Genomic DNA, 13612 nt, shown 5'->3' on the forward strand with positions numbered 1-13612 from the left:
GCACCCCATCAATGACTAGTTGATGGTTGACGTTTAAATCCCTTAACTTCTGGAGATGATGGTTGTTTCCAAACCATATTAGCAGTCTTACTTTCCGGTTTGTGATGATGTTCCCAAGTTTCATTTACAGTAAAAATCTAAGTGATTTGCTGTAAAAATCCATCTCCTTCGCGACGATAACGGATCAAATGTTTACAAGAGATGTCCAACCTTTGTGGCTTATGCTTCGCGATAAGCAGTTGTCACCATACCGTGCTTGCATTCGACAAATAATTTCCTCGTGTTTAACACCGTCCGTAAACAAAAAGCTAATCACTGATCTCATTTCCTCCTTGGTGCAGATTGACAATGGAGCTGCCATGTTAAACGGTCTGCTACACTCCAAAGACTAACGCGGGAATAAGAGCAAAACGTTGGATAGAGGTTACTTTCGAAATTTCCACTTAGGTAACGACAGATCGACTGGTTAGTTCCGTCGTCGGAGGTTGGGAGGCGCTACTGTTCCCCAAGTTTCCAGCTTTTCGCAGAGTTTGCGGCCTGTACATCCTTTGTCTGTGGAGTTGCGGACGACACTAATTCAGCGCTGGATACTAGCAGTGTTACCAAAACCTAGTACGAGAACATGCAGTCCCTTTACTTTTTCAATTACCTCGTAGATAAAAAGATTGATAGGCAGATAAAAAAATAGATATATAGACAGATACAGATAGATAGATATTCTTCTCCTTTATGTGTGTAAATAAAAGGTACGGACCACCTCAATGACTTTTCTTGTTGTAATTTCTTAAAATAAAACATATTGTGCTTCAATTATTACTAAAACATTTATTTATGGAATATGAACAAAATCATGTTTTCGGAAAACTTTGTTCGAAGAGAACTCAGTCTCAAAAGGAAATTACCATTTGGGAATTTTTAATGATAAATGACTGTCATGTGCTAAAGTTATTTGTGATACATTCGTTTATGAGATACTGTATCAGCAAAATTGCCTGAATCGTATTTGAGGAAGCAGCAAATGCTAATAATCAAAAGTAATATAGTGTAAGTTATCTACGTTAGATCTATTGCTATGATACGAGAATCTAATACAGTGCTTCATCAATGCTAAAATTGAGAACAGAAAATAATGCGGTTCAAGTGTAACGATCCTCTTTGAGCGTTACATTTTCTCAAAGAGACTATTTCATAGAATCATTAAATTAGCTCTTAGTTAAGTATTATTTCTTTCTCTTTCTATTTTCCCCCGTTCTCGACCTTTTTGATGGATTCAAGATGGTCGACAACTGGGTTGGTTTGTTTAGCTGAAGTACGCTACTTTCTTTGTTAGTCTATGGCCTGCGTCGAGTTGGATTTTCTCATTTCCGCGAGATGGCGTTAGTGCCTTAAAATTGGAGTATTTGCCTTTTATTTAGAACTAATAATTTGTTTGTGAGTATATCCATTAAATAATAACGTATATTTAATTTATTTTCGTTTCGTCATATTAAAGTTTATATTATAATTTCATTTAGTTTTTGTGTTTTGCTGCGCAATTAAGAGCAGCCAATCAGGGAGCGAGGAGGATTTTTGAGTGCAACAGCTTTGTTCTGTCTCCCTGTACCGCAAAAAACATGGCCGTTGAAAGGTAGTTCAATAGCGTATCCTCTGCATTAACCAAGGATAAAGTGATATATTAAACGAAGCAATGTGATCAGTTACAACTAAGTGACTATAAAAGAAGAATGGTGTATTGTAGCGAGAATGCAGGAGTGATATAAGTTGTTTAACTTATAAGCTACTTTTCCCGATTTGCTGGCCTGTGATTTCACCAGCCTGGTTTGGCAGAGTGTCCAATGATTTTCAACATTGGAATGTGAGGAACCGTAGAGGTTTATCGAAATCCTGTCTGTGGTGTTAACATTTCTCTGCAATGACATCAGAAACTGTTATCCTGTTCAGTTTTGGTTTGACTCCGCTGTTTTTTTAATAACTCATCTGTGGTGTCGTCGGTGTAGACTATCCTCTACAGTGACTTAGTATCTATGGTCGACTCATTGTCTGTTGCTGTTGAAGCTGAGCACTAATACTGCATCCAGTTCGTCGTCTACTTCTTCTGATGGTCGCCTTCGTAGTAATTCTACGCTCTGGTTTGGAATCCGTTGTCGCGTCATGTCGAGTGGCCCGGAGAGACTGCTGGAGATTGGTTGTCGTCCACGTATGCTGCTGTAGCTGTGCCTCCTGAAATTGGACTGCTGCGCCGATCTCATTCCGCTTGTGGGAATATTGTGAGTAGCTGTGGAACTGACTTTGATCATCCGTCTCCAGGTAAATCTTTATATTATTAAGATTCCGACGCAACCGGTCGAAGAAGTAACTTTTATATTGGAACTGTTCACTATCGTCATTATTTCAAATAATTAATAAAATTGATACTGTCTCTGTACGTAAGATTAGTCAGTCAAGTATTATCACTATTGTGCATTTACTAAATTCTCATTCCTCTACGATGTCTAAAATGTTATCGAATACCAGTGTTCTGTATGTAACATGACTGCGTAAACTAAGGGTGAGCTCTCCATCCAATAAGTCGATTCATACGCCGACGGGGTAGTCCGACGTCAATGTCATTTCTCTCTTGCATTAAGCAAAAATAGTTTCTTTAGTCGAGCAGATGTATAAATGTATCATTACCTTACAGCTAGCTTATGTTCGTCCCGTTAGTGGGCACTCCGTATTGTTTGCTATAATTCATAGTTTCTAATCTGTAATTCGAATTTGCCACGCAAGGAAAGATTCACGTTAATTTTTGAAGTATTTATACGTGTCCAAACTTTAGTTTATAAGCTACGTTAAATCGTCTAGTTGGACACGTCAAAGACGGTGGGCATTGCTACTGGTACTTCACGCCTAGATGTGGTGGTGTCAGGGGTGAAGTTTAGGTCGCTGGCTGGTCTAGTACCTCCTATGAATGTTTCTGCCATATATATTAATAATATATGTATTATTACCGCCGCTGTTTAATTGTAAGCCAGGTCGAGGTGTGGCGCCCTCTTAATACAGTTGGTTGCGGAAAGGTAGTGGAAACGTTATGTTCCTTGCAAGGAGGATGGTCGACTCAGCCGCGTAACTACTCCCTCTGTAATGAGTTGGTTTGTAAGCAGTAATGTACCCGTCTGTATTTTTCTTTCACTCACTACGATGTAGCTTACTAAAATTTCTACCTTAAATGTATGTGCGAGAAATGTAAACAGCTGTCAATGTATTATCAAGGATAACATCTATTACGCTGTTGTTACTGGTTATTCCATTGCGTTGGTGTGAGAAGTTTTCTGAAATTTCGAGAGACTGAAGTACATATGTCTAATGATTATTTTCTTTTCTTTTCAAACTATGGTTATTGAGTCTAGCTGAACTTTATGATTGCTAACATTGTTGTAATTCCTGCAACTATCTGCTGTTCGCTAAAGATGTTAAATAAATATAATATGCAAATTATATGGTATTATTTTGGCAATGGATTTTTTTCTCTCTTTCCTTTTCGTGGTAGCGATGACACCATTGGTGTGCAAGAATCTGGAAAATGAATAGCGTTGTGCTTACTGGTCCGTAATCGTAGCATAAGAAAGAAAGTAGTTTCGGCGACCCAATTTTTTTTCTTTCCTCTTCCTCTTTCTTTCCTCTGTGCGATATTAGCTACGAATGAAAGTGTAAACAGGAACGTCACAAATTTGGCTCTTTCCCACAGCCAGAATAGATCGTTTCAAGTTTGGCAACCTAGCATAGGGTTGTTTCAAGTTGGCTTTCCAGCCACAGGATTCAAAAGATAAGACTGACGTTTCAAGTTTAGCGATACCAGCCAGAATAGGGTATCACAAGTTTGGCAGCTCACCGCCAGGATTGGCTGGTCACAAGTTTAGCGATACCAGACAGAATGTGGTATCACAAATTTGGCAACTCACCGCCAGGATTGGCTGGTCACAAGTTTAGCGATACCAGCCAGAATAGGGTATCACAAGTTTGGCAACTCACCGCCAGGATTGGCTGGTCACAAGTTTAGCGATACCAGCCAGAATAGGGTATCACAAGTTTGGCAACTCATCGCCAGGATTGGCTGGTTACACAAGGTCATACAGTTATTACAGTGTTACCATGTCCGGAAGTAGTAGTAACCCTATTGGACTATCACTTCGGAGAAGCGCGGAAAAACGCACAACAATGCCAACCGAAGGGGAAATGTGTGATTTTTTTTTGCTCGCCTTGAACCATATAGCTATTTATCACTGAGTATAATAGAATATAAATATATTGGTAGCAAGGTACAATACTTACTTGTTTGTGACGATATGATTTCTGAAGTGAGGAGCCAGAAGCTTGTACACTGGGTGTGACGGCGACAGATGTCGATTCATAGCCACGCAGATCCCTTCCATAACGAAATGGGTCAAACCTAAAGATCGAATGAACAACTACAATTTATGAAAATATAGCGAATGAACAAATATTGTTGAACATTGGTAATTACTCATATTTATTGAAGAACAAAATATGCATATTATGATTGAAGCTTTGCTATATTAAATAAACTAGAAATACAACGCTGAACCAAGCAACGTTTATTTAAAAACTAGCTGAAATACTCATTCTTCGCATGGGACTGTATTTGGTAGTCAACGCCTGTGGGAGTATCACAATTCATTTCAGCGACCGCGAAAACTATGGATTTGACACTAATACCAGTCATTTTGGATTTTTACCTGTCTCGGTAACCCCCTTCCCCCCGCATACAATGGTAGCTGAATTTGAGTCATCGCTAATGTAAGTGTCATTATTGACCTCGGCGACCGCAAAAACTATGTATTTGATACTAATGTCGGTCATTTTGGATTACTTTTACATGTCTTGATATACCCTCCCCCCCGGTGACCTCCGGCCCGCAACCGAATAGGGTGAATTTGGAAGTTAATGCGATCGGAGTTTCACCATTTATCTCAGCGACCGCGAAAACTATGGATACGACACTAATATTGGTCATTTTCTACTACTTTTACATGCCCCGATAAACGCCCCCTGAGACCCCTCTGGTTCGAATTTTGACAAAAAAGCTTCGCCTTGGTCTGGGGCCTGGACCAAGGTATCCGTGACCAAAATGTGGTAACTCTCAGTTAAATTGTCTGGTACCCAGGCCGGTCCTGCTAAACGTCCCCCTGAGAACCCTTGGTTCAAAATTTGAAGAAAAAACGCTTCGTCTTGATCTTGTCCACTTGTCTACTCTTCCCGCCGCATATAGACAGACAAACAAACATACAAACTCTTTATTTTATGTATATTAGATTAGATAATAAATGTAACAGTTTCGCAACTAACTGAACATATTGGCTTCCTCAGACACTAACAACAAGAGGGAGTTGCGCATAAATATAAAAAGATCCTAGAAACTACGAGGCGCATCCAGAAAGTAAGTTTCCCCACGCGTCCCATAGCTAGGAAACCGTATGTTGCGCGAAGCGACTACGTGTACGTGAGAGAGTAAGGTTCTAACATGGCGGATGCGCCAGCAGAACTTCCCTAATTCTCTCAGTAGCGTCGTGGCAGTGATTGAAGATTGGCGTTCCTATTCCAGCTCCCGCCGCGTGTGAAGTCCGAGCAGTGATAAAGTTTTTGAATGCACAGGGCATAGCACCGATTGAAATCCATCGTCAGCTGTATCGTTGCAAAAATGCCAATGCTGACCCTGTGCGCCTTGTTTTGTGCTCTAGGGCCAGTTGCTTCAACACAAAACTTGATCAACAGGCACTCCGTGACAGTAGTGTGCAGTAAGGAGCGGAAAATCTGCAGGAACTGCTTGCTCATGCCGTTAGGCCCATGAACCTGGCACAGCTAACAATGGATTTCAATCGGTGCTATGCCCTGTGCATTTAAAAACTTTATCACTGCTCTCACTTCACACGCGGCGGGAGCTGGAATAGGAACGTTTACCTTTAACCACTGCCACGACGCTACTGAGAGCACTAGGGAAGTTCCACTAGTGCATATACCATGCTAGGACCTTACTCTCTCACGTACACGTAGTCGTTTCGCGCAACATACCGTTTCCTAGCTATGGGACGCGTGGGAAACTTACTTTCTGGATGCGCCTCGTAGTTCTAAACACTGATTGGCTGGTTAGAATGGACTCATCCAATCACCGTTGTCAACTTCTATTATGATTCGCTGAGACAGTTCTGACCAGCCAATCAGTATTTAGAACTAGTTTCTACGATCTTTTTATATTTATGCGCAACTCCCTCTTGTTACAGTGTCTGAGGAAGTCAATATGTTTAGTTATTTTGCGAAACTGGTACACATTTATTATTTTAAAATAAAAACAAACGTTGCTTTATTTAGTGATGTATTTCTAGTTAATGCATGTTTTGTTTTAAATCCTTCAGTTTGATGATTGATATAAACAATAAAGTATGAAGTTTCTAGTACATAGCTCCTTTCATTTTCATTTTATTCCACTTTTATCTTACCTAAATAAAGAGTAACATGAAAACACGTTGCTGTTATTTAAAGAAGTTAATTTCCATTTGGATTAAATTAAAGTTTTTTCAAATATGTAAAGGCTTTTTGTGAATACGATATATGTATGAATCGGAGTAGTGAACACACACAAATTAAATCAGATATTCACCGCTTCCAAACTACACGACGTAATACGAAGAGGTGTATACTAGGAATCACCCGCAAAGTTAGGAAATAATCATACGGATATAAAAGATGGTAGGGGGTGACGATTATTATCATGAAAATAAAGTCATTGAAAACCAGTCGGCAGAACATATTGTAAAAACAAGGGTAACACTTCACTTGATACCAAAAAACAAGAAGATAGTTAGATAATGTTTCATACAAGGTGATGTCTCCAATCCAATTGGTCTACCTATGAAGGATCCTGGCTTCTCTTCTATTCGTTCTAAAACATCTTTATTTGTTATTCTGTCTGTAATGAGCGTTCTACCATTTTTTAAAGTCATCCCAGACGGAACATTTGTTACAATGGTCTTGCTGTCTCACGATCGTCAGCCTAACTGACGTCTCTCACCACTCGAGCGAACTATCCCAGTGATACCAACCCATGGGGAAAGTCCCATTTTGTGGGATGTTTTTACATTAATTTGTCAAATGGGGATAAAGGGGAATTTTCGTAGAAATTGCTAGCATATATGGGAATTTTCATACTTTTACTTCATCGACGCCAACAAAATTTTCTGTGGACGAGAAGTAGACTAATGATTCTTCAATAAATGTAAAATTAGTGCTAATTGTCAACTTTTGTTAGTGTAAAATGCATGCTAATATGCAGAGTAAGTGATTTATACTCTGATTTGAGAATCTCAAAAAGTAAGCGGCATGGAACTTAATAACTCTTGTATTCAAAATATTCTATATACATATACAAGGGCGGATCCAAGGGGGGCTATAGGGGCTACACAAAATTATTGCAGAATGTGTTATCTAAGTAGTTTCCTTACGTTCCATCGAAGATTACGATACAAATGCGTGATGCAAACACTAATTTCTAATAATAATATGTTTGTTTTCATAAGCTGTTTGATTTACATACTAGGTCTGAATTTTACTAACATATTGAACAAAATGAGAGACATACAGTAGCTTTACTTTTCATATTAATAAATTTTGTAAACCGTGGGAAATTCTGCCTCTCAAAATGGGATTTTATATCTTTTCAGATTAGCATCACTGCACGATCTCCACAGCAGTAGGTCATTGTGTCCCCCAAGATTCCGTCGTTGAACAAACGCTTCTCGCTGGTTTAGTGGTTAGCAGTGTGTCTTTGGTTCACGAAGTCCGCGGATCGAATTCCTGTGGTAGACTATTGAGAGCAGTACAGTGTTAAGATCCCACTTCAAACTAAAGATATCGTCGTATACAGAATCAAATTATTTGAAATTTACAACAGACAATGGAGAATAAATTATTTATAGCTACTGTCTTGTTTGTTCGACTATGTAAAGGTTAATTCACAAATAGTGTGCCATTACCATGCCGTGCCCCTACAGGCCGCCTTCAAAAGAAACCAGCTAGGTCGTGGCTGGCGATCCTTCGGCATTCTTCGGAGCACACGAAGCGACATGAAGCGACCAGAACCAAGGGAAATAGTTAAGAACAATGCTATTCAACCGGGGTACGTAATCCAAAAATAAGTATATTCCCAATATTTATTGAATTATTATAGTTGTAGAATTTATTGAATGATGAGTGCTATTTCACAACTTCTTCCATTTCCATCAACATATTTGTGTAAACAGGTTTTCTATACATTAACATCAATAGAAACGAAGCACAGAAATTGTTTGAATTCAGAATTAGCTCTGGTTCTTGCGCTTTCGAAGATTCGGCCAAGAATCGAGAAGTTGGTGTCCCGGAAACAAACTCAGCCATTTCATTGACATGTTAGTTCTAAAGTTACATTTAGTTCTTGAATTTTTCACATTGTTCTCAGTGTGCAAATTATCAGGGAGGACAAGGAGGAAAATTCTTCTCAGTAAAACTGGATGTCTCTCATATGTTTTGAAATTTCCTATGTTTATTTATTTATTTATTTATTTATTTATTGAACAATTTCCCAGATACAGCATAACTTTGCCATTTTACACAGGGACATGCTAACAAAAGAAAGAAAAAAAACAAGACAACAATAACAACAACATAGAAAAAAAAGAGTGTAAAAGTAAAACTATTCCGTCAAAGCTCGTTTAATTGCTCTTTCAAACACTGGGTAGTTCGAAAAAATGTCCACATCAGTTGTTACTTGATTATAACTGTTTGGTATTCTATAAAAAAGAGACCTCTGTATAACAGCCAACCTAGGACGGGCAACATGGAATAGGTGGGTATTCCGAGTGATGCGGGAAGGGACACGTAAGGATAGTTCCTGAAGTAATATTTCCGATCTTAAGGTTCCATTAACTATTTTATGTAGATATTTCAGGTCAGAGATAATTCTGCGTACTTCAGGAGTCTGAATATTAAGATGTCGCAAGAGCTCCTTCTTAGATAATATTCGAAGTGCAGGAACACGAAAACGGACTATAGCAATGACGAAATTGAGAACAGAATCAAGTCTGGAGAGATGTGTAGGTGCTGACATGGCCCATATGGGAGAGCAGTATTCGATCTTGGGCGCTATTAAAGTCTTATAAAAAGTTGCTAATGAAGAAACAGTGCGTAGTTCGGTGAATCGATAAAGAAGTCCCAACATGCGCATTGAATTCTTTAGTATTGAGGAGATGTGGTCAGAGAAGGTGAGTTTTGAATCAAAGAAGACACCAAGATCATTATGACTAGCAGAATGTGTGATAGGAGAATCGTTGATATGGTATGTGGAGGGAACAGGAGAATTTTTCAAAGTAATAGTAATACTGTCACATTTCTTACTGTTGAGTTTCAAGAGCCACATTTCACACAAGCGTGTAAGTAATTTATGTCTTCCTGTAGAGCAATTGTGTCATGGAGACATGATATTTCTCTGTATAACTTACAATCGTCAGCAAAAAGCAGAAGGCCACTAGGTTGAGGTGATAAGTGCGTGTAGAGATCATCCATATACAGGACAAACAGTAGAGGCCCAAGTACACTCCCCTGAGGCACCCCTGAGATCACGGGTTGGGGGTTAGAAGTCGCCCCTGAAAGAACAACTCTCTGTTTACGGTCCTTCAAGTAGCTTGTGATTAGAGAGAGAAATTTGCCATGTACATTAAATCTATTGGAGAGTTTATGAAGAAGATGAATGTGACTGACAGAATCAAAGGCCTTCGAGAGATCAAAATAGATAACATCTAATTGAGTATTGTTATTCATACATTTGACTGCACAAGAAAGAAGAGTACTTAAGTTTGAGAGACTTGAGCTTTTCGGTAGAAAGCCGTGCTTAGAACTATGGATGCAAGGTGAGGTGAATTTAAGTAGCCTGTCTTTAATTATTTTTTCGCAGATAATTGATATTACAGAAAGAAGAGATATTGGCCTATAGGAGGATACATGATCTTTAAGTCCTGATTTATATATTGGGGTCACGTGAGCTAGTTTCCAACTGGTGGGATAATACCCTTCCTTGAAGCATCTATTGAATAAGATAGATAGAGGAACCGCAATAACTGAAGCAGTTTTGTTGAGAAAGAGAGGACTAATTTTATCAGGTCCAAGTGATCTATGAGGAGATAACGATAGCAAGAGAGCCAGAACTTCGCCCGGGGTGGTAGAGAGAATGGATAAGGTGTCCGAACCCGAACAGATGGGGTGGAGAGGGGGGAGATGGGTTGTAGAGGAAAGGGAAGTAAATGTTTTGCAGAAGTAGTTATTGAAGAGGTCTGGTCTTTGATCATCACTCGCTTCAGTATTTTCATCTTGAATTGTTGCCGGTATACCCGGAGATTTTGTTCTAGATTTAATTACAGACCAAAAGACTTTAGGGTTACTAACAGTAAAATCACCAATTGAGTCCATGTATTCAAAATATTTACGCCGCTGTACCTTCTTGGCAAGACTTCTAATTCTAGCAAAGTTTTTGTATGTGTAGTCACTCGGATGTGATTTCCATAGAGTCCAGGCAAGCTTTTTGTTTTTAAGAAGGTAGCGAAGTTCATTGTCGTACCAGACCGGAAACCTGTTCGATTTTGATGCTTTCACTGGCACAAAGTCCTTTATGGCTGAGTGGACAACGGATGTAAATAAGTCCACAGCGTCGTCAACAGTTCCTACCTCTAACAAACACCAAGGAAACAGTTCAATAGCCCGGCAGATGTCACCCCAGGGGGCTTTCTTCCATAGAAGTTGTGACCTACTTTTGAGGGGCTGTTTTGTAGTAGTGGAGGGGAGGAAATCGAAAGAAACATCCAAGGAATCGTGATATGAGGGAAAAAGATTTCTGCATGGGACAACACAACGAGGTTCTAAGTTAGAAAGAATATAGTCAAGATTGCTATTATTGCGGGTATTATGCATATTATGTTGACCTAGACCAAGTCCATGAATAAAATTGTCCATGAAATAACTGTCGTTTCCATCTTTAGCGACTCCATGCTTGCTGTCCTGCCACGTGATGGAAAGGTTGAAATCACCAAATAGGATGGCGTCACCGTGTGACAACGCATGTAACAGTGAGTCATGGCAAGCTTCTAAGATGTGCTTGGGGGTGTTCTTGTGCGGCCTATAGAAGCATCCAATAAACACAGAACGACGCTTTGGAATAAATACTTCCACCCAAATAAGTTCACAATCCCGTTCGAGATCTAGTCTTCTCTTGCTCTTCCACTTATTATTTACACAAATCATCACTCCACCTCCACGAGTTATGCGGTCTTTACGATAAATGGTGAAATTATTAGAAAAGCTAATTTCACTGTCGTTCACTGATTCATTCAGCCACGATTCGGTCACTGCGAAACAATCCAGTTCCCTTATCTCACCTAGGTTCAATGAGCACTCAAGTAATTTGTTTTTAATGCTACGAACATTTTGATAATATATATTGAAAGCACTAGTGTAATATGGACAGGGTGGGCCAGGGTTTACGTGAATATCACCACAAAGGAGGAGAAAACAAACGAGAATGAGGCACTGTTTTTTTGCTTTTGACTCATACCTTGTCACAAAATCACTGGTAGTTCCTCCGTCACTGTTAGCAGTACCAGAGAGAGCACATGGCGGTCCTCTTGGTATGAAGGCAGCAGCAATAAAATGAAATGATCTTCCACTACACTTTAGTCCATGTTTCATTGGCAATGCTTCATTTGGGAAAGTCACAGCACCGTTACTACATGAAGACAGTAGAGCAAGCATATAAACACTACACACAACCACGAGAAAAAGATAAACAATAAGAGCACCACTTTGCATCGACTTCGAGCTTGACGCCATCTTAGTTTTTTTCGGATGTGCACTTTATTCCCCTGTAAATAGTCTTTTGATTGGCACACTGATTGTGTTTTTGTTGGGTCTCTGTTTGTCTCCCTTTTAAATCAACAGAACATGTGTATTGAGTTTAATAAGTTCATTTCGATTTAATTTCTTTTAAACAACTTCAGGGATACACAATTGGATGGCGAACTGTGTCAAGGGGTACGCGAGAAAAAAAAGGTTGAATAGTACTGGTTTAGAAAATAGTAGCAACAATGTGTGAATGGTCGGGGCTGTGACACGGACGGGGAAAGAAGGGGAATGACATGGGCACACCACACTATGTGTGAATTAACCATTAAAAGTTTGTTGTGGCTTTCTTTTTTATTTAACTATAGATTCCAAATTCTACCAACGATCAAGTCATTGTGGTGTAGGTATAGAAATCAAGACTTACCAAAGTGATACCATGAATGCTGCAACTGGGCCTCAGCATTGTTGAAAAACATTTTAGCAGAGAGCCACGTATATGACGCATCGCTTGGAAGAAATGTCTAGAAGAAAACAAAAATGCGAACATTATAAACTTGTTTCTCTACATTTTTCTACAGGGTACTTTGTCACATTATAGATTTATTTCTCGCATTCTCAGAAGTAGACAAACAGACAAATGCAGCATTCTGAGCTTGTGGCGTACACATAAGTTCGTCAAAGGGGGTTCAAAGCTCTCAAGTTCAAATAATTTCAGGTATCTACCCTAGTAGCAAGAAAGCTTTCGGCCAGTTGGCGCTTGCTTGGCTTTTGGCTTTCTACACTTGCATTTGAAACGCATGCTTTCATACAATCTACCTTTTGCTGTACTTGCAAGCGATGCTTTAGACCCTTCGCAGAGCGTGATAGCATCACTGGTCGTTCATTGGCTATTGACTTGCCGCCAGCGTAAAACACTTGCGTCAAGCTTGAATGGGACACTGAATGCAAGGTTGCCCCTATGTAACTTCGGTACTGGAATCCAGCTTGCGGCATGCTTGCACGTTTTCCAATCAAGCTGGGTGCAAACTCGGCCGACTTGCAATTCAAGCTTACAGAAAGCGGGTTGTTAGTTGTCTCTGCTACTAGGGTTATGTCACCTTGAGTTGATTGGAGTTTTAGCATACCTTTTCAGTTCTATCTATTTTCCCTTTTCAGTTCTGAGCCTATATGAGGCGTGGATTTCCAATTTAAGGTGAAATCCGAATCACCGTACTGCGTTAAAAATTTTAGGGCTCACGCACAAGAAATCGAACTCGAGACCCCATGCACTAAAGACGCAAGCCTTACTGTAATGTCAGAGTTTGCAGTACCATTCTGAGCAAACTGCACGGAGCGAATAAAGAGCAAACAAAAAAAGACGAGATTCATACAAAACAGACCAGCGGTTGAAAAGAGACCATGGTAACAGGCAAACAAACAACATCGGAGTTGGTGGTTTAGCAGACATGGTATAGTGACCGTCAGGGCTCACGAAGCCTGGGCTGTACACTAATAATAGAACTGGTTTCCCTCACTTGTGATGTATCGAAAGAATATGGTACGATTCGTGCACCTGCCTTCCGAACGCTTATTTTTGAAATACATTGAACTCTAGCCATAAGTCATTGTGAACGGATTACGCTTGGCAACAATGTAGGAAAAATAAATGACGTCTATATCGTGGTTCTGTTAGTGACATCCCATCAGCTACATATAG

General features: G+C 39.7%; 1 protein-coding gene across 2 annotated transcripts in view; it reads right to left on the reverse strand.

The window, feature by feature from the left end:
* The window catches only part of LOC145669501 (polyunsaturated fatty acid 5-lipoxygenase-like), a 103206-nt gene that overhangs the window by 27858 nt on the left and 61736 nt on the right, over window positions 1-13612 (reverse strand). For both annotated transcript variants that reach the window (XM_081737681.1, XM_081737680.1), the window contains exons 8-9: window positions 12341-12437; window positions 4312-4429 (exon numbers count right to left, since the gene is read on the reverse strand). In XM_081737681.1, the coding sequence (XP_081593807.1) occupies window positions 4312-4429; window positions 12341-12437 (215 nt within the window). The remainder of the gene's footprint in view (window positions 1-4311; window positions 4430-12340; window positions 12438-13612) is intronic.

This window comes from Thermobia domestica, chromosome 14 (genome assembly GCF_964235325.1).
Source record: "Thermobia domestica chromosome 14, izTheDome1.hap1.1, whole genome shotgun sequence".
Taxonomy (NCBI): domain Eukaryota; kingdom Metazoa; phylum Arthropoda; class Insecta; order Zygentoma; family Lepismatidae; genus Thermobia; species Thermobia domestica.